At 38.4% G+C, this 21292-nt stretch overlaps 1 protein-coding gene across 1 annotated transcript in view; it reads left to right on the top strand.

The window, feature by feature from the left end:
- Positions 1 to 21292, top strand: part of STK3 (serine/threonine kinase 3) — a 142360-nt gene that overhangs the window by 34967 nt on the left and 86101 nt on the right. Inside the window, exons 5-6 of the mRNA XM_087825299.1 lie at positions 3422 to 3586; positions 4090 to 4257. Coding sequence (XP_087681425.1) covers positions 3422 to 3586; positions 4090 to 4257 — 333 coding nt within the window. The remainder of the gene's footprint in view (positions 1 to 3421; positions 3587 to 4089; positions 4258 to 21292) is intronic.

The raw sequence follows: 21292 nt of genomic DNA, 5'->3' as shown, positions 1-21292 counted from the left end.
TACTAGAAATTTTTTAATTGAATGTAGAACAGGTGCTCAATAGATGTTTCTTTCAGTGAGTGAATGTTATCTAGAGCTTTTTGGAAAACAATTCTGCACCCTTAGATCATCTTTACCCATGGTTTACACTCCTGTCTGCCACATGTGCTGTTAATACTCAGCAACATTGTGAACCATGTGGGATAACTTTATAATCGATACCTCATTGTTTAATTTGCTTTTCTTTGATAATTAGTGCAGTTTAATGTTTTCCATGTATGTTACTCAACTCTATTTTTAGTTTGGTGAATTGTGTGTTCATTTTTTGCCTATTTATTTATTGGGATTTGATTGTTTTTTTCTGAGGATTTATGTGAACTCTTTATAGTCGAAATAATTCTATACATTAAATATCTTACTCTGTTTGCTCTGAATATTTTTCTAAGCTTACAGTTTTCATGTAGACAAAGCTAATAAATCCTCGTAGTTCTTTGTTTGCGTTTTTCATTGTAAATTGCTGTTCCTGCCTGCTGATGTGATACTTTGATTTTCTTCTCTTTTTATTTAAATATTTTTAAAGTGTTGATCTGTATGTTTGTTTTAGTGGGATTAAATATCTGTTTTCAATAAAATACTCAGAAAGCCACCTATAACTTCCTCGGTTGAGGTTACTTCCCGGGCCAGGTGAACTCATTGACAGGTGTCCACGTATCAGTGTGAATGACTGGATAGTGCGGCATTTTTTGATTAGGGCAGAATGTGAAGTGACCCCCTGAAGTAAGGAGAGGGTTTATTATAAAGAGAGAAGAGCATAAGGCAGAGGGACTTTATAAACGTCACATACTTGCTTCAGATGCGCCCTCTCCACTTGAACAGTCCAGGGCCGAGTGCAGCTCTGCCCTCAGGGGCTCCTGTGTAAGCTCCATGCGGCCTGGGACTGGCGTTTCCTCACCACCTTGAGCAGAGCTGTAGGAGAGGGCTGGTGAGGTGCAGGTATTTGTTGAAAGAATAAAACAATAGGTGTCCACATTAATGTGAATTTACTTAGTTGTTGAGTAAAGACTGTGAGGATCTTTTTTTAATGTATCATAGAATCATGGAGTTTGAGTGAATCTTTGAAACCATCTAGCAAAGCCAGAGAGAGTCCATCAGTCAGTGTATCTCCCGCAATCTTCCTCTGGTCTTGCTGTGGGTTTGCCCAGTGGCACGTGCTTTACAGCATCAGAATCAGATAGAGATCCCGAGACTCTGAAATCTATGGGTCTATTTAATTCTGAAGTTTCTCTAGCACAGCTCTGAAACAGGGCACAGGAACGGAGATGACACATCGAAGAGTTAATGAAGGGTCGGTGGCACATCGGTCAGACACAGTGGAGAGTTAAGAGGGTAAAATTTGAAGTTTAGGCAACTGAGAAGGTCCGCTGTGAGGCGATTAAACGGCACGGTTTTATGGGCTGGTGCTGCTGTTGTAATGCCCCCAAGCTCTTTAATCTTCACACCAGGAGTAGGGGGTGGGAGAGGAGAGAAAACCAAGGCAGATTGACAGTATCGCCACCTTGCACACCTTCTACAGTGGTGCAGTGCGGCGGCCCTGAACAATACCTCTTCCTCCCCTCTCCTTGGTTGCAAATCATTAATTTAGAAAGACTGGGAACATCAGATGTGGTATCTTATTTCTTTTCATAACTACAAGTCTGCATTTATTCATTCATTCATTCATTATCACATGCTAACTGTATGCCAGGCATGGTCCCAAGTACTGCAGATACATTAGTGAACAGAACAAAGATCCCTGCTTGTGTGGACCCTTTTCTTAGTGCAGTGGTGTCTAACAGAAACATAGAATGAGCAGAAACATAAAATGTACTGCTATAAACGTTTATGTTTGAGTACCAGCTTTCAGTTCTTTTGAGTGTGTAACTGGGAATAGAATTGCTGGGTCATATGGTAATTCTATGTTTAACTTTTCTTTTTGACGTTTTGAGGAACTAAATATTGGTTTCCACAGTGCTGTACAATATTGCGTTCCCACCAGCAATGTATGAAAGTTATAATTTCTTCACATCCTTGCTAACACAGTTTTCTATTTTTTTGATTATAGCTATCCTAGTGGGCATGAAGTGGTACCTTGTTGTAGTTTTGATTTGCATTTCTTCATGGCAAATGATGATGATGTTTAACATCTATCTTTTTATGTGTGGCCATTGGTATATTTTTGGAGAAATGTCTATTCAAGTCCTTTGCCTATGTTTAAATTGGATTGTCTTTTTGTGTTGGGTTATAAGAGTTCTTTATATAGTCTAGATTCTAGACCCTTATCAGATATAAGATTTGCAAATATTTTCTCCCATTCTGTGGGTTGTCATTTCACTTTATTTTTATTTTTATGCTGATTCAGACGAATTTACTGAGAATTTGACTGACACATCCACAACTTTATCATGATGAATCTGGGGGCGGGGAAAAATCCAAAAGTAATACATACTTGGTGTCAAGTTTCTGAAAATGTCCCAACACGCGTCATCCAGGGCAGACTGCTGAAGGTGGCTTGTGGCTTTCATTTTCTTCCCCCAGGTTTCTGGGGCCAGGGCTGAAGCGCAGTGATTGGGAGGTTGGGGAGCACATGAGGACTGAAGCAGAGGGGAGGTGCGCCTCTCAGCCCTGGGATGCCAGCCAGGCAGCAGAGAGCGTAAGGCCGGTGTCTCCTGTAGCTGAGCCGGAGCCCCAGCCCCAGCCCCAGCCCCAGCCCTTGGGGGCGTAGGTGTTGCTGTAGCCACAGCCCGTGCTGTGCCACGGGGTAGCCGCAGCTGCCCCAGTAGCAGCCTGGCAGGATGGCCCGGAGAAGGTGCCTCAGCACAGGGTGTCGGACTGGAGGGCTTGGGAGCAGGAGAAAGCCTTTCCTCCGAGTGATGATCTCATTTCACTTTCTTAATAGTGATCTTTAACGCACAAAATTTTTAAATTTTGAGAAGTCCAGTGTATCAATTTTCACACTTGTTTCTTGTACCTTTGATGTCATAGTTAATGATCCATTGCTAAACCCAAGGTCATGAATATTTACCTGTATGTTTTATCCTAAGAATTTTATGGTTTTAAATCATATTTAAGTTGTTGATTCATTTTGAGTAAATTTTTATATGTGGTGTGAGATGAGGTCCAACTTCATTTTTTTGCAAGTCAAATTCCAGTTTTAAGGCATGAACTGCTGTGGAGCTGGTGGCTGATTCCAGTAGTTTTCACATTCTACATAGTCTTTATATTTTTACCTTTTTAATAAGAGTGACAGAGAATATGTGTGGGGGAAAAGAAGCTTCAGTGTTTTACCTTCTAGCCTTTTCTTAGAGGTTTGATGGTCTTCAGAAAGCAGTGCTTATCACCCTGCTCTTTTGTACGAGTCCATCCACATGGCATTTCAATCAAGTTTTTAAAATATTTCTTACAGTTAACAGAAGACGAAATTGCAACTATTCTTAAATCTACTTTGAAAGGACTAGAATATTTACACTTCATGAGAAAAATACACAGAGATATAAAAGCTGGAAATATTCTTCTCAATACAGAAGGACATGCAAAATTGGCTGATTTTGGTGTGGCTGGTCAGTTAACAGTAAGTGTAATAATTTTGGAAATACTTTTGGCTTATATATGCAGGTTTGATTGTGACTAAACTTTAATAACTTTTGGGGAGTATGGAAAGAAACGTATAACTTCATTGTTCTTGGGTAGAAGGAGCTATCATTTGAGAATTATCTGTTAGTTTTATATACAACTTAAGAGACATTGAGTAAATACCAAAATATATGTAGTCATTGAAATGCTTAAATGTTAGAAAAGGCAAGCTACATGGGCCCATTTATGTAGCTTTCGTTGTACAGTACTGTTTTTAATGACAATAGTGGAGATAAGTTACTTGTGGACTCGTGGTTATTTTAGAATTCAAAATTCCTAGATATGTCATGTCATCACTAGTTGCAATTTTAGGAAAATGGTCAATTCATCTGTAATCTGTAGTATTTGAGGGTTTCACATACATGGTTTTAAGAATATGCTGGCAAACAGATTCCTCAGTAATTCTGTACTAGTATTTATGTCCGTGTAACATTTTTGCAGGACACAATGGCAAAACGCAATACTGTGATAGGAACTCCATTTTGGATGGCTCCTGAAGTGATTCAAGAAATAGGCTATAACTGTGTGGCTGACATCTGGTCCCTCGGCATTACGTCTATAGAGATGGCGGAAGGAAAACCTCCTTATGCTGATATCCATCCAATGAGGGTAAGAAAATGATGGTTTTCTAAAAATGTCAGTGTCATAAGTGTGGCAGTGTTGTGATGTCAGTGGAAGTAAATATAAAGTAAATTAAATATGTTCATTTGATTTAGGTTCTGTGCAAAAGTGGTAAAATTATCTGTCAAAGATTAGTGACTGTTAACTCTCTCCCCCACTCCAAATTCTTAATTGTGAGGAAAGAAGTGAAGGCTATCTCTTTCTCTCTACAATCACTGTTTCCCGCCCCAAAAGATATGCCTGTAAAAACTTCCCTCACTTTTTAGTAGAAGAAAGGGTTGGTCAGTTCACTACGCTGTCCAGTTCATGGTTTTCCCGACGTGGCAGTGGAGGCATTGGAAGAAATCAGTTCTTTTTTTTCTACTCACCCTGCAAATTCTGCCTTTCTGTGTTTTTGTTTGTTTGCTTTTAAAAAAATCCTCACCAAGGTATATGTTTATTGACTTTAGAGAGAGAGAGAGGAAGGGAGAGAGAGAGAAACATTGTCTCCCATATGTGCCCCAGCCCAGAATCGAACCCTCAACCTTCTGGTGTACAGGATGGCGCTCCAACCCACTGAGCCACCTGGTCAGGGCTGCCTGTCTGTTCTTGTTTCTCCCCCTTTTCTTCACATCTAATATTTTTAAAATCCTGATTTCTAATATTGCAATGTACTTGTAAGCAAGTTACTTTTATTTCTTTAGTTAGTGCTCAGTGAGAAAATGCCCTGTCTTTTTATTGAACACTATTATATGTTCTGGGAACTCCTTTTCTGGGATAATTTTTGAATTTGAAGTTCATACCTTGCATATTCAAGCCTAATTCCTGTGCTCTAGGGTTTGTGATCATACAGTCTTTACATTTATTGGTATGTGACTCAACTCATTATAGATAGTACATTTATCTTTGTAAACTTATTGCCCTCTAGTGGCTGTAGTCATCTCGGGAAGAAGGGATATAGGAATAAAGGGCAAAGAGAAAGGGGGAGAGAGGAGTGTGTGTGTGTGTGTGTGTGTGTGTGTGTGTGTGTGTGTGTGTGTGTGTGCGCGCGCGCCCACGCGTGTGTAAGGCGGAGAAGACCGTGTCCGGGTGCCTGGAGAAATGCCTGAAGGCAATAGTTGGGAGGAAAAATAGTGCAGTATTTTAGAGTATCTGGAGAAGGGTAAATTGTAATTATTTCTGATGTTACAGTGTTGTTACAGATTCAATTTCAATACTAAAGGCAACTGAACTATGCCTAAAATATTTAAAAATTTCGGGTAACCCAGTGGTGTAGAATGTGTATCATCCGCCTTCTGCATATGAATCCTTTGCTAAGTGAAAAATAAAAACCACATCAATTATTTGTTTGATAAGAGCTTGAAAACTATGTACAAGGTCAGCATAAAATCAGTGACAGATTCTCATTTCTCATCTGATTACCTTATCATTAGTTATCTTTGATACTTTTAGTTGGAATGTTTTTGGGGTGACCCTTGAACTGGGTGTGTTTGAGTTTGACTTAGTGAGTGAGGTAAACTAAATTGTCCAAGGCAACCTGCTAAGTGCCGGAGCTGGGACTTATCCCAGGACTTAGATTATTACTGCCTGCTTCCTCCTTGTGTAAACCTTATTTTTTCCATTCAAATAGTGTATTTAGGAGTTAGCAAAGAATTGTAATACATGGCCCCTGCCTTCCAGCATCTTAAAATATCACTTGACAGTTTGAATGAACACATACGAAGTAGTAAGAATATACTTGAAGATATTATATCTCTTTAAGTTCTGTCTAGCTAATCTGTCTGTCAGTCAGACTTCCTAGGATGCATTCACTTTTTTCTACCAATCAAAATTCTACCCATTTTTCAAGTCCCATCTGAGTTTTTATTTCTAGGTAGAGCCTTCCTTGATAGTTGCTACCTAAGTGGATTTCTCTTTTCCCTCATAATTTATGTATAGGCAACTCTTGACTCTTTAGTCCTTTGGATAGTTTATCAGGTGTCACCTTCTGCGTTTCCACAATAGACTGAAGATGCGATTGATGGAAAGACCACTACAAAAGATGAGGCAAAGAAAGCTGTTTCTTTATATATATGTTTTTATTGATTTCAGAGAGAGGAAGGGAGAGGGGGAGAGAGAGAAACATCAATGATGAGAGTTATTGATCGGCTGCCTCCTGCACGCCCCCGACTGGGGATGGAGTCCACAACTTGGGCATGTGCCCAGACTGGGAATCGAACCATGACCTCCTGGTTCATAGGTCAATACTCAACCCGGGTTGCTAGTTCTTTTAATGTAAGTAAAGGCTATTATACAATTACTGCATATAGATGGCTTTCTGGAATAGGAGGCTAAGTTAGGATGTGGTGGGCCAGGTTCCTGAGCCTCCACATCCGGGGGCTGCCCAGCCACTGTTGATATTGCCTGCTGGAGTGGGGATTCTAACCAGTCTGTCGGCAATTACCTTTAGCCTGTCTCGCAAGAGTGTACCTCTTTCTACTATGCCTGCCCTCTAGATGCATGTAAATAGGAACAACTCCAGAACAGTGATGCTGAGTCCAAGGCTGAGTGAACTAGGGATTGGCTTCCCAGTCATTGTCTCAGGCCTACCACCCTTTCAGGATGCCCGTTCTCCAGGCCTGCTGGAAACCCGTGCTTGCATAGGCCGGCAAGAATTAGGGACAAGAAGAGGTGCATCAGCTTGGATACTTTAGAACAGAATTGCTCCTGCTGAATAGTCACTGGTTTACATTGTGCTTTTTACTGATGAAGCTTTTGAAAAACATATTTTGAGTGTCATAGCCTGAGGGATCTGAAGAACTTAAAGATGGTACTAAATTAGAAAATGAGAGTAATTGTATTAAGTTGGAACTTGGCAGTGAACTGAGAGTGGGTCTTCTGAAGGTGTTAAGGCTGAGGTCATTTGTTGTACATGCTTTTCGTTGATTTATCGGGTATCGGTACTTGGATCATTCCCGAGAGAGAAGGAGAGGTAGGTAGAGTGTAGATACTTGGGGAATTTCCTAATAAAAAGAGCTATGGAAAAGACTGGGTTTGTTGCATGGCAAGGAATGAACTAAATTTTTTCATTTGGATACAGCTCTCTCTCTTTCTTTAAAAGAGAAATTTGTAGGGTGTGCAAGCCAAACCTTCAGTGTAGTAGATAGTAACAGTTATCTGTGTAGTAAAGGGCACCGCGGGGATACACACTGAAACCTGTAGAACTTTCTAAGCAGAGGACTGGAAATGTGCTTATACATTTATAGCCAGCTGTTAGATTAAAATTAATGAGTGATGGCTAATGGAAGTAAATCTATCTGCTCAAAATGTTAACTGAAACAAATTTTATTAAAACCCAGTTTATTTTTAAAAGTTAAATGTGAGGTCACCAAATTAATTTTGGTAAGTTAAATAAATAAAAGATTTAAAAAAATTAATTTTGAATTCAGTTAACCACAGAACTCTGTGGAGAGCAATCTTCTCAGCCCTTGAGCAAATAGAATTACAAAAAAATCAGGAAATGAGTGAACAGTATCATTTTTCTAAATATCTATCACCGTATCCCCCCACCAAACCTAAGCACTTCTCCGTAGACATCACTAAGACCCTCCTGATTATTAGCACAGCTTTGCTTTGCTTTGCTTTACAAGCTTGTGTGTTTGGTTACCAGTTAGTCAGCGTGGTGACAGGGCTAGGACAGAGCTGCTCGAGTCAGACCAAGGACAGCAGGCAAGGGACCCCCAGATCTGATGTCACCCGAGGAAAAGAAAGTAAAAATAAAACTAAGAGTTTTACTTCTGTACAATATAATACGGAATGTGGTTTACCTTTTAAAAATAAGATGTACAAATCTGTGGTGTATCTTAGGAAGCTTTATGTCATGTGTGACTTAAGGAGAGGCCGGAGGCATTTTACTCACTTGTTATTTGCTCGTGTAGCTCGCACTCCTCTGACCTGAGCTGCGAGGCGGGGAGGCTCACCTGCGCCCCAGGCTCGCCCGCCCTCGGGGAGCCCCAGGGGGAGCCCCAGCCCTGCCCGTGCCCGCTCGGAGCCGGGGAGAAGCGCGCGCTGCCCAGCGGCCGCTTGAGGACACGGCTGGCTTGGGCCTGTCTTTCTTTTCATCACACTTCATCGGAGTTTTCTTTGATTTTTGTTGTTGTCCTTTAAAGCCTCCTGTTCCTCAGGAGCCAGCTCGGCTCCCCGCAGCCCTGCGGGGGCAGGTGGGCTGGGACTCTGGGCCGGGCGCTGCCTGGCTCTGGGTGCGGCGGCTCGGTGCTGGGCGCTGTGCAGGCACCGTGCCCGCAGCCCTCTGGGCGCTGTGCAGGTGTGGTGCCCGCAGCCCTCTGCGCCCAGGAGGAGCCGCCCGCTCCCACCGCTGGCACGGCCCCCACTGTGCAACGGGGCCTGGAGGCATTTGGAAGACAAGTGCCCTGGGACTCCCTCGCTGTCCCCTTCACTCCCATTCCCCTTCCTTGGTTTCTCCCCGCAAGTGCTTAGTGCGCGGTTGTCTTGCACGGCTGTCTGTCTTGCATCGCTGGCCATGGAGGACGGGTGCTGAGCGGCAGGGCGTGGCTCCTGCTCTGGGGCTTGGGGTCCAGTGAAAACTGGAGCTGAGGTTGGAGACGCAGCTGTCCTGGGGGAGCGCGGGGTCGGCAGTGCTGCAGTACTTGGGGTGCAGGGCCGCCCCGAGAACCTTCATTCAGTGACATGCGCGCGCTGCAGACTATATCGGCTCCCCGGGCTGCGGGTGGGGTTTTATCGCTGTCATTTCACGTGTCACTGGTTTTCTCCTCTGAACTTTCCCTCTTCTTCCTTTTTCTCACCTTGTCCTTCCCACCTTGACGTCCTCTGTCCCCTGTCTCCCGGCAGCACGGGGACACAAAGGCCCCCCGCTCCCCGTCCCACTGCTTGCTTGCTTTGTACAGTGCCCCTTCTCTATTCCCTGCACTTTCTGCCTGCTTGTTTTAGGCGACACCCCGATTCTGTTAACCCTACTTTCAGATCAGAAACAGCCCCGATGTGGAGGAGCAGGGCCCGTTGGATCAGGGGAGACTCAGTGCCGCTTCCAGGACATATGGTTTTTCGCTCTGTCTGAGAGTTAGTTTTTCTGCCCTGAGGTCCTAATACATGTGGGAGTACCAAGCGTTCCAGCCCCTAAATTGGGGATTAAGGTTTATTACAGCGACAGTTTCAACGTATTTCTGTCCAGTTGGAGTTGTTATTTTTGAAGAGATGAACAAGTGAGGAGAATGGAGTGAACAGATCTCAGCTCCTCTTGGTTGAGCTTGCTGAGGTCACCCCACTGGGTTTCACAGGGAAGACAGATTCCCACTGTATTCAAACCTTATTATTGATGTTGCCAAGTGCTTTGTAAACGTGATTAGTTTGGTAACTATTGAGGAAACAATCATTTCCCTACTGACACACGAATTACATGAATCTGAATTATAGTTTTGGAGACATATTTTTATTAAGTACTGTATTGCTTACAGTAAGAATCATTGAGAAAGAAATGCACTAGAATACATCTTTTAAAGATTTTAATGTGAGGTATTGACAGAGACAATATTTATCTGTATTTGTGTGGGAGCATCAAAAGGAGACAATTTAAACTGATTTATTAACGATTGAAAGATGGCATTTCATTTCAGACTCTCTCAGCTGTGCTGCACAGCATGAAATATATTTCACTGTGACCCGTTTTTGTGTGACAGAGAAATGGGACTTACACATAAAACAGTGTTTATCGTCACTGTGTGATCCACCCTCATTTCTCTTCTATCACAGTCATGTGTTATTGTCTCTCCTTTTATTGTGTTGCATCCTTTCATTAAAAAAATATAGGTGGTTCAAATCTGTTCAGTTGATTACATGACCAGTATTAGTTTTAACTTGCATAATAGAGAAAAAAAATCACTGAACCAGGCTTTGGAAGTCTGAATGTGAGTCCTGAAACAATTTTGTTATCTAGGAATTTGTTTTAAAGCACTCTCATATGTCCATTTCAGAGAGTTGTGTAAATGAGCGATACATGTAAAATGCTGAGTACTGTAGGTATGCCAGGTAGCCGTATTAAGTTACTTTTCAAGTCTCACATTGAGACAGTACATTAGTTCAAGTTCTTGCAGAGGATTCCTACTTAATAATATTTACCATCATCACTTAGGGAGCTTTTGGCTATGGAAAGGATCAGGCAGTTACTTCAACATCACCTGACATTGTTTTAGGGTGTCCGGTAGAGTTGGAGATATTGGGACTTTACACAGTACCCAGAGGAGTTTATTGCCAGCCAAGGGAGGTTGCTGAAAGCTTTAAGCCCTTCTTATGGCTGCTGAGATGACTTTTGAAGCCTTTACTGAAACAATATGGAAGTAATGAGTCTGTGAGGACAGAGATACATGTGGATTCTCTCTTTTCTAACTTTAAGTCAGACTGGTATACAGAGACTTTCTACTTTTTCACTGTGTACCAGCCCAGTGATGGAGACCGTGATTCATGGGGAATAGAATGAGCTTCCTCTGGGGCAAGAATTCAGAGTTAGTGGACGCCCAGAAATTGCATTTAAATAGTGGTGTTTGTGCAGCTGTGCATTTTTCTGGTGATAGAGTTCATAATTTTTATCAAATGAAAATGGAGACTCCTTGACACAAGGGTTTTTTGACCCCAGAACATTGAAAATGTGATTCTCAAAAATCAGTGACCCTCAGGAGAGTTTATTATGTTGTATATTTAGGTTATGGTTTTGTTTACTGTTTACTTGATCACAGCATATCACTGTTCTGTGTCTTAATCCGGAAACAGATTAAATATGTATGTGTATGGCATCTATGATCTGCCTCCCCATTAAGATAGTTTTAGGTCTGTCAAGTTACTGTCCAAAGTTCCTCATTCCACTGATTAAAAATAAAATATTTTCTTTCTCTGAATTCTCACATCACCTTTTCTTTGACTTACTTATGGCACTTTTTAACTTACTATGTATCATCATAGTTATTATGTTATCTTATTTCCCCTGCTAGAGCTAAGTTTTAAATGCAGGTGTGTTGCATTTCATCTTTGTGCTTCTAATGGAACCTGCAGAGTGACTTACGCATCAGAGCACCCAGGAAATACTTTTGTTCACTCTGTACCCGACCGCCTTTCCTGTCTCAGGGTCCTCTCTGATGTTAGTATTGAAGTCTGGCAAGGTCACCTTCTTTCTGACGATAATAAATGTTGTGCTTTTAACAGACTAAGAGTTAGTGAAATAAACTGAGAAATGAAAGTAAGCAAATGCTAATCAGATACAACTTGAAAGGCCCATCATCACTTGTAGCTTGATTTTAAATCTTTTACCAAGTGCAGTTTATTTATCTAAAATTTAAATTTTAAATTGATATAATTCATATAATTTTTTTGTACTTTAGATCCTGTTCCCTTGTTGAAGGAGATCAGAAAGACCAGTGTGAACACCCTTATAGTTTTGGCTTCTGGACAGTAGCTTTGGTTTGCTAATGGGGATGTAATTGTTAAGTCTTGTTGAAGACTTACTTATATTTTCAAAGCAATTGTATAGACTTACTATATTGATCTTAGTTAAGTTTTGTTTTGTTTTTAAACCAGCCATGGAAACTGTTTAGGCTGGAGACCTGAGCTGGCATTTATTTTAGAAGACAGATATCTGGAGTGTGTGTGTTGGGAGGTTGAGAGATATCTGAGGGCAGGTATTGACTCGGTAACTTCAAGTGTATAATATTAAAAAATTTAAAATGGTTTTGGAGGAAATGCTGTTTACAGCAAATCTTACTTTGGAATTGTGACTGAACAGACATTTTTTTTTAAAAAAAGAAGATAAGACATACCTGACTTTGAAAAAAAATTGAATTTTAGTTAAATTCCTGCAGAGTAGAATTTTTTAACTGTCTTAGAGGACCATCTTAATCACACATTAATGATTTGATTATGTTAACTTAGTTTCAGTTAACTTTTACATAAATAGAATCATCTTTATTACATCTGGGATCATTTAAACGGCAGAATTACATGTAGTTGTGCTATGTAATGAAAGGTGAGGGATAACTGGTCAGAAGTGACTATAAGCATGGCAGTAAGTGACTTATATACTGAAGGTCACCATTTTAATTGGAAGGTTTGTGAATCTCTGAAATTCTGTAATCAAATGAATGATATCAAAGGAAGAAGTAATTTAACATAACAATTGTGGCTTACACTGAACATATGTTCCTGTTAATAAGTTGCATTATGGTCTTTAAGGAATTGTACATAGTTAGTACATTTTGGTTCATATGATACCCACAGTTTTTCTTAATTTTTATTAGTGAGTTGTTACAGTGGTTAACAAGAAATACACAGATTTAAGTTGCAATAGTTTTCCCAGGGTTATATGATCTAACTTCACAAGCTTCTTGGACATATGTAGATGCTTTTCTATTTTGCTTTAGTTATGACATACAATTGATATAGGCAAGCATGAAAGCTTGGGCAAATTTTCCCATTGCTTTTTCTGGATCGTGCTCAGGTCCTGTGGTATTTGTGTAGAGCACAATTTTGTTACTTGGGAATGCATGTTGAAATTATCATGTGCACTATTTTGCTGGAGGCCTGTTGGCACTGCCACAAAGGTAATACCCTGCCAGTAGGCCATTTCCTTGTCGGCTGCATTTGCAATTTAATAGAAATATTACATGACTTTTTAAACAAGTGTTTTGGCAGGGAGGAAATGGCAGATTCCATACAAACAAGCGTAGCTTCCTCTCCTTAACCACACTCCCGCTACTCAAGAAATTGCACTCAGTTTCAAGTTTGGGAGTTTGGGGTTAGAATGGGAAGTCAGGTTGAAACAGGAATGACATTGATATTTACTGTAAAATAGTTATGTATTTTTAACGGCTGGGTTTTATTACCATACAGTTTCAGTGAGTGACAACCAATATATTTCTGAATTAGAGCTGAAGTTATTTTAGGCAGTTCACCTGACTGGAAATATCTGGTTTTGATTGGTTGGCAAGGTCAGGACCACCAGATAAGCTCTAAGATTATCGTATTGGTTCCTTTAGGTTTTTATAGTTTTGGCTTTGCTGTGTAAATTGGTCCTTCATGGCCTTTGCCTCATATCATCTATGAAATCATTTTGGGAATTAGAGAATATGGAAAGAAAATCTGTAGACTTAGCCTTGACATAAAATGTGATGGATTCCCAGCCTTCCCAAAAGGTGGTCAGTCTGTTTTGTTCTCTATTATATATTTCAAACTTGAAAGGTCACGTTTGCAATTTTTAAAGCTTGGATGCTAGTCTCTTCTATTCCAGTCTTCTTACGGAATTTAATTCTTTGGATCTTAAATCATTCGTAGTTTTGGATAAAATGCTGACCTCTTTAATTCTAAAGTACTTTATAGTTTGGGAAACTGTCAAAAAAAACCCCAACAAAACCAGTGCTTTGCTTTACAGCCTTTATTGTGGCCACATTCTGCTTTCTAGAGTAGATCCCAGCTTTTTTCATGTAGAGAATGAGAACCGTTTATAGTCAGGCCTCTCCCCTTTTCTTTCCTTATTGCTTCTGACTTCTTAGCCAGCTCACCTGGCAGCTGCAGTAAGCTATGCTGCTGCGCTGTGGTAGAGACTGGCATTGGGTGTGCTCTTAGAGCCATCACAGCATTGGCTTTTGTTATTTCCCATGTTTTGGTTTGTTGGTAATGGACATATGGACATCATATGTTCCGCAGAGTACTGTATGAAGCCAATTTGAACTGTTTCCATTTGCCTCAAGTCCAATCATGATATTTATTTTTCCATGGCACTTACCCAGAGTATCCATACCTCCTGCTTAGCTGTGTCACTGCCACCACGGACTGTATTTCTTCTGATTGCCTTCATTTTTTCACAGTATCTAATTGCCTCGTCCCTCTTAGCTTTCTTTGCACAGCATTGATTGATGTTTATAAAATATCCCAAGATCTCTTAGATAACAGATACTCAGGTGCATAAGAGTACGATATTCAGCTTGTTTTTTGTTTATACATAAGGAACGTTTTATATCCAGCTTCACAGACTGGAATTGAATATTCTAGTGGAAACCTTAGACGAGTAGCAGTATGGTTTTAGACAATATTGCTTACTTTTTAGTATCAGCAATAACAGCAATGTGATCAATCTTCTAGAGTCCCTTTGATATATCAAATCAGGTCAGGTCATAAATTTATTCCTAAATTTTGGAGGGAGTATCTTAGATGCTCCCTTTTAGGCTTGAAAAAATAGGACTACGTTATTGTTTGCCACAGCTCTTCTAGCCCTCTGTAAAGTCATTTTAGGTATTGATTCAGAATAGGAATAAATGAGTTGCTTTCATTTTGTGACATCCAGTGAGCCAATTATTACTGTGACCAGGAAGCTCTGGCTTCACACCGCAGTGCATTTATTCATTCATCAGCAGATATCACTGAGCACCTATTTTGTGTTAGGGACTATTCCAGGTGCTGAGGATGTAGTGGTAAAAAAGTCTTTTTATTGAGCTTATAGTCTAATAAGGGAGAGAGATAATACCATGCTAGATAGTAATAAGTCTTACAGAAGAAAAAATAAAGTAGGGAAGCAAGATAGGAAATCTCAAGGGTGGGATGGAGTGGTTGATGTATTGTGCATTGGATCACAGTGAAGGCCTCACTGAGAAGATGACACTTCATTTGTATTGTTTATTGTAGAAAGGAATGAATAAAGAAAGCAAAGTATAAAGAAGAAAATAAAAATCACTCGCACTTGTTCTGCCTAGAGATTTACAGTTAACATTTCATGTATGATACTCCTGTTTGCTTTATATATATAATGACCACAAGGACATACATTTTTTAACCAAAATTGGAAAATCATGAGATCATATTGTTTTTTATTTCATTTAATGCTTTATCTTGATAACTTCCCCATATCCTTAAATTTTGTAAGCCATAAAATATTTTTTAAAATTTCTTAAATTAAATGATTTTATATGCATTATGCTTTTATGTTAAAGCTTTAAAATGAGTAGTTTTTTATGTTTGTTTTTCAAGGTAAAAGGAGACAACTTAGGTAAAGTGCTAGTCAACAATCTCGAAATGTGTAAAAATGTCCTTGGTCTTAATTTTTCATACCAATAAATTACTGTTCATTAATTATCACAACTTATACTTTTAAAGACTATAAGTATTCTGACAACTTTTAAATTAAGGTATAATATCAGCTCTCTGTGGATTTTATTTTTGTTTCTTTTCTACAAATATTTTTATATAAAATTTTTAAAATGCCCTTCTAGAGGAAATTGGTTTTGAGCCTTAAGAAGCTGATATTTACATTGCAATTTATACATCCTATCTTTTGCTTTGTATCAGTAAGCAGTCTTAACCAGCTGAATGATTGCATCAAGTCTAAATAATTAACCATATCAGAAGACATGCAATTAATAATGAACAGATTGTTAGATGCTTCCTTCTAGCAGCACAAGCATTTTAAAAAGAAAACATTCTAAATGTTTTTTTCATTTAAAATGTATTTCACCTGCCAAAAAATACAAATGTGGTTTTCTTAACCTTGAGCACCGATACATACATGGATAGTAGGAAAACATTCCTCCAGTCGCCAGCTAACTAGTTATTGAGGTGAGTGGAATTGCTCTCCAACTACCTGACTCCTCCTGGTATCTTTTGTGCTGTTAGTATTCTGCATTTATGAAATATTTTACAAAGTTTCAAGAAGAAAAGTTCTCAAAGGTTCCTGGGAGAGAGGGGAAAAAGATGAAGGGCAGAATTACAAGTATCCGTATTTGGGGCTTGGAGGAGGGGGGAAAGGAGGGGGCAGAGGGTAAGAGAAAAATTAGGAGAACGTGGTTTTACAGGCAAGAAAGAAAAGAGGTTTAAGACGAATGTTCGTTTGCCTTTAGGTTGGGAGTAAGAGGGGTTATGAGATCGGAGGTCGTGGTTAACTTAGGGGCGCAACTCACTCAAGTGGTGGAACAGGGCGTCGGAGCGAGCGGAAGTGGAGACGTGGAGGCAGTGCCAGCGCCGTGTTTGAGCCGTTTGACAGCCAAGGAGAAGTTGGGGGAGATGTTTGAAGGTATCAGGGTTGAGGAAAGGTTAAATCACCTTGAATAACCTTTGCTCTTGAATTATATGATTTGGAAATAGAGCATCCTTTTGATTTACTGAAGCAATTGCTCTGAAATCTTTGGGGAAATAAAGATGTCTTTTATAGGCTTTTCCTCTTAACCAAACCTTAAGTGCAAGAAGACAAAATAAAACGTAAACCTCTTTCTTTTCTAAGTCCGCTAGAGCCAGTGGAGGAGATGGTGATGTCCAGGTAATTAGCCTGATGACATGTAGATGAGAGATTTTATGTAAAACAGATTTTTGAGCCATAATTTTATTATAATGTCAGATATATGATATAGAAAATGTTTCCAACTCAGGCAGTAAAAAATTTACATCCCCAAATCTCAACACTTACCTCACAGAAGTTTATCAATGAGTCCTTAAGCATTTTGCTTTTAATAATATAAAGGCAGATTTTATTTGCTATCTCTGTATGTATACAGACAACCACATTGCTAATTTCTTTTTTATGTGGACTATTTATTGAATTTGTGGGATTTTAATTTGTTTGTAGTTATAATTAACTGTGTCTATGCTTTGCTTCCCCTGGAGGGAAGTGGGCTTTATTTCTCAGATGGATTTAGACAAGTTCTAGATGCGAAGTCTCCATGTGGGGAGTCAGCCCTTCTAGTCGTACAGGCTGCCCTCCGTTTCCATAGGTATGTTTCAGAAAGTCAGACAGTTGACAGAACTAAGAAAAGTTCTCAGCCCGGAGAACTTTATTATGTGTTCTCTAGTTTTATTTCCCTTGTCAATAATATGTTTCTAGCACCTTATACATGTTCCTTAATGTTGACTCTTTTACATTTAAACAGTGTTGACTGGCTGGGATTTAGTGAGCTCCAGTTGAGCCTAAGGATTTGATGTTAAATCTAATGACTTCTACTTATGTCTAGATTGTTACTTTCTTATCACAAGTCAGTATTTTTCCCTTTTCTATTCATTTTTTATACATTGGCATAAGTACTAATTTTCAAATATTTGTCAAGATGAAAGAAACCCTTGGAAAGGGTTGAAAAGTTACCTGTAAGTACAGTTACCTACTAGAGTTCCCGATGGGAGGGCTTACGGTTGAAGATGCTGGGAGCTAGACCCTTCTCTCCTGGGGGAGCTGGGCCTTCTCTCCCATGAAAGGCATCGGAGTCCTTCCTGCCTCCAGGTGCCATGAAGGGCTGGGCCGTCAGCAGGCCAGCACCCCAGAAAGGAGGAGTGAGGGAGAGCGAGGAGCAGGGGTTTGTGGGCTCGTGCGTCGCAGGAGATGATGCCGGGTTACCTTCCGCTCTTTAACGTGCCACTTGGTTTTGTTGTGGGCTCTATACTCCTTTACGTATTCATTGATTTGGGGCGTATTTCCTTGCCTATCTGTGTGAAGCACCTTAAAAACACATGATAGAAAAAGTCTTTTGTTCTAAAATTTACACTTGCAGTTTTTGGAAGACTGTTGCTTATTAGTAAAACAGAAATATTTTAGATGAATCTATTTCCCTTGCCTTTTCATTCCTTGAAAGGCTGTTCGAAGAGTGTTAGGGTGTACAGAGTACAAGTCTTCTGCGTTTGGGCCAGTTACGTGTGCACATCCGAAACTTGGCCAAGGGTATTTTGTGGGGTCGACATCATGATCAGTTGGTGTTAAAGGAGGGAGGAGTCTTTCCTGGATCTCAGGACTTTAATGATTGTGTTGCTATAACATATCCCGGTTCTAACAGTAAGAGTTACTTCTTCTGGGAAAGCAATTCAGAATTAGAAATCTAGGCCAGTAAATTTGTTGTGCTTTTATGAGCTAGTGGAGAATGTAAGACAAATAGAATTTCTAAAATTTGAATGAAATTTAAGTATTTATTCTTAGGTACTACATTGCTTAAGAGAGAAAGAAGCCATTAGTGAATTGAGGCTAATTTGTTTATAGTTAGCTTGATTGTTAATGAGCTCTTTGATTTAAAATAAAATGTAAAATACTGGATACCTACTAGATAATCAAATATTCAAGCCTTTTGATTTTGAGTTTGTTTATATGAATCATTAGAAAAAGATTAATTTGGCACGTGTAATCGAGTAGCAGAAGCAGTTTGAAAGCTGGACACAATTGAAATATAATTGGAATTAAATAGAAAACATTTATTTCATATTTGTAAATGAGGTTTTAATTAAAGTAAAATTGGCTCATCTTTTTTGACATTTCTCTGAGAAGGAAATTCAAAACACACTTCAGTTGATGGTTGGCTTTCTCTGACTTTGATTAATCACTTTCAAAGTAAGCAGTAGACCAGTACAGTAATTTTATAATTATACATAAGTGAGATTATTTGAAACTTTAACTAATATAACCTTAAAGGAAGTTTTACATTGGTCAACGTTATATAATACTGTGTATTTTTCTTTTATGATTCAAATACAAGCGCTAATCTGAAAAAATTCTATTATTTTTGAAAATATAATTTAATGGGGAAAACTTTTAAACTAGAAATATTAGTTTCAAAGACATTTATCTATTAATACTGAAAACTTTCAGGTTTTTGGGAAGCTAGCTGATGAACTCTTCAGTGTGGTTAAGAATTGGAAAGAATCCAACTAATGGAGCTGACTTATGGTTCCACACTAATGAACCAACTTGTGTTTCCCCAGAGCACTGCTAAAAATAAAACTTGAACTGTCCGAAAGGTTTGAAATGACAATGGGATTTGATTATTTATGATCAGTATAAAAGAACTTTCATCCATACAAAATGAAATGCCCTTACAAGTTTAAAAATTTTTCAAGTTTAAAAACTGATGCAGAGAAAATATATTCTAATTAAATTAATAATACTGCAGAATGTGCACCTCATTTTACTTATATGTCTAGAATTTTATGGTAACAAAGTACTGAACTCTTTCTAAAAGACTTTTAATAGTCTTATCAAGAACATCAACCTACCTACAATATCACCTATCTAAACATTTCTTGTAAGTTCATTTCTTAGAATAAACCTTTTAACAAAACAAAGTGTGTTTTATACCATATAAAACAAGTAAGAAAATGTTTAATATTGAATTGTATTTCTTAAGAGGCACTTGCTTCATCTCTTTTAGGAGTAAAAAAAGTGCTGTTTAATGGTAGAAGCCAAGTACTTAACTTCTTTTCAATACTAAATACTAATACTAATAGAAAAGTTATTGGATATTTTATAAGGGAAACTTTATTCAGCTCTTAACAATAAAGTTTATACTTCAATTAGGTTTATGAGGAATGGTTAAACTTTTTGTAATGTTACTAATTATATAATGTTTTCCTTAAATGTTGTGAATTTAAGTTATTTTGTGCTTGATTTTTTAATTTTAAAACTGCATAGATTCAAAACAAAGTAAAACCTTTCAGAAAAGACTGTCAAAGTTTATACTTGCTCTCTTTCCTTATTTTGACCTGCCTTTTATTATATATTCATTCCATTTTTTAAATGATGCTGCATATTTAATGAAAGAAAGTTTTTTTTTAAAAGGAAGTGTTGCCAATCAGTCTAAATTTGTTACAGTTAAAATTTGATGGTCTACAGACAATTTATAATCCTTTTCTTGTTATAAAATATTGTCAAATTTATAGTAGTATCAGTTAGAAAGTTTATGGAAACATTGTTTAAGGTGGTTTAAAATAGAACTAAATCTTTAATTTGAATTTGATGGCACCTGTTTTCATTTTGTTCCCCAGGCAACACCACTGGTACCAAAATTGCCCATAGACCACCCTGGTTTTGAGAAGAATGAAATCATTCTGAGTTTTTTAAAAAAAAATCTCATCCTTTTACTGACTAAATATTTAAACAGAGTTATAAAACATCTGTCAGAATTTGTGAACTCATTTTGGAGTAAAAGAGTTTAAGACACACAATTGGAAGTTTTGCATAAAAATCCCCAAGTAATTTTAGTTTGTCTTTCTTAGTTATGCTAAACTTTTTATTAAAATTAGAAATTAGAAAAGTAACTGACAGCAACAAGAAAAAATATCTGGACTTAGAAAGTCATCTTGGAAAGCTGTGTTTCCTTTCATTCATTTACTGACAATTGAGATTAAAAAAAATGAAAGGCAGCATGGTCTTTTTTTCTGGAAGTGTCTGAGGAATCAAGGTTTGTGAATTAAGTTACATTCTTGAGACTCCTGTGGGAGAGAGAGAAAGCTGACACAGATGTCATCTTTTCTCATAGGGTCTGCATTTTTTCCCTGCTCTATCATCGATTCATATGTTTGGGACATCATGACATTGCATTATTCTGTCTTTTTAGTTGTGGATAATTTAGACTTACATGCAGTAAAACAAGTGGCCGAAAATAATTAATTTTCCATGTCCAGAGACCGGAATTGAGTGTCTTGTAATAGGCTAACTAAGCCAGCCATGTTAGATTAACATGTATTCTTTTGACAATTTCCTTGATCAAGTTAGATTTATTTCTGTTTTCCAAAGGAAAATTCATATGGGAAAATTTTGGCTTACTTTGAAAGAATTGGGTGTATAAACCAGATAACCTTTGTTTTATTTATATGTGACAGTCCTTTTTCATATAGGTTCTATCTCCTGCTACGAAGATATTTATAGGAGGCCAACTCCCTAAACCTGATTTGATTAAGTAGAGCGTTATATAGAACCAGCAAAGATGCTAAATAGTTGACATGTATTAAAGTTATATTCTGTTCTTTTTTACTGTACAATTACTTTTCCTCATAGCATATAAGTAATTTTTCTATTTTTCTTAATGAGGAGCATGCGCCTGAGTAATTAGCCCTCTCCCCCAAGTTCTCTTTTATATTCCTTTTTCTCTGTGTATTACTAGGCTAATATGGAAAATGCCCTTGGATGAATCAGAATTTCTCAGTATGATTTTTGACATTTACCAAAACCATTGCGTCAGGGTTAGATTATTCTGGTGTAACAGAATGTTATTGGAATGAGGGATACATTTTCATCATGTTTAAACCAGTTATT

The sequence above is a fragment of the Miniopterus natalensis genome, chromosome 16 (genome assembly GCF_054644295.1).
Source record: "Miniopterus natalensis isolate mMinNat1 chromosome 16, mMinNat1.hap1, whole genome shotgun sequence".
Taxonomy (NCBI): domain Eukaryota; kingdom Metazoa; phylum Chordata; class Mammalia; order Chiroptera; family Miniopteridae; genus Miniopterus; species Miniopterus natalensis.
Note: the sequence above shows the minus strand (reverse complement) of the source record. Positions and strands in the feature narration are given on the sequence as shown.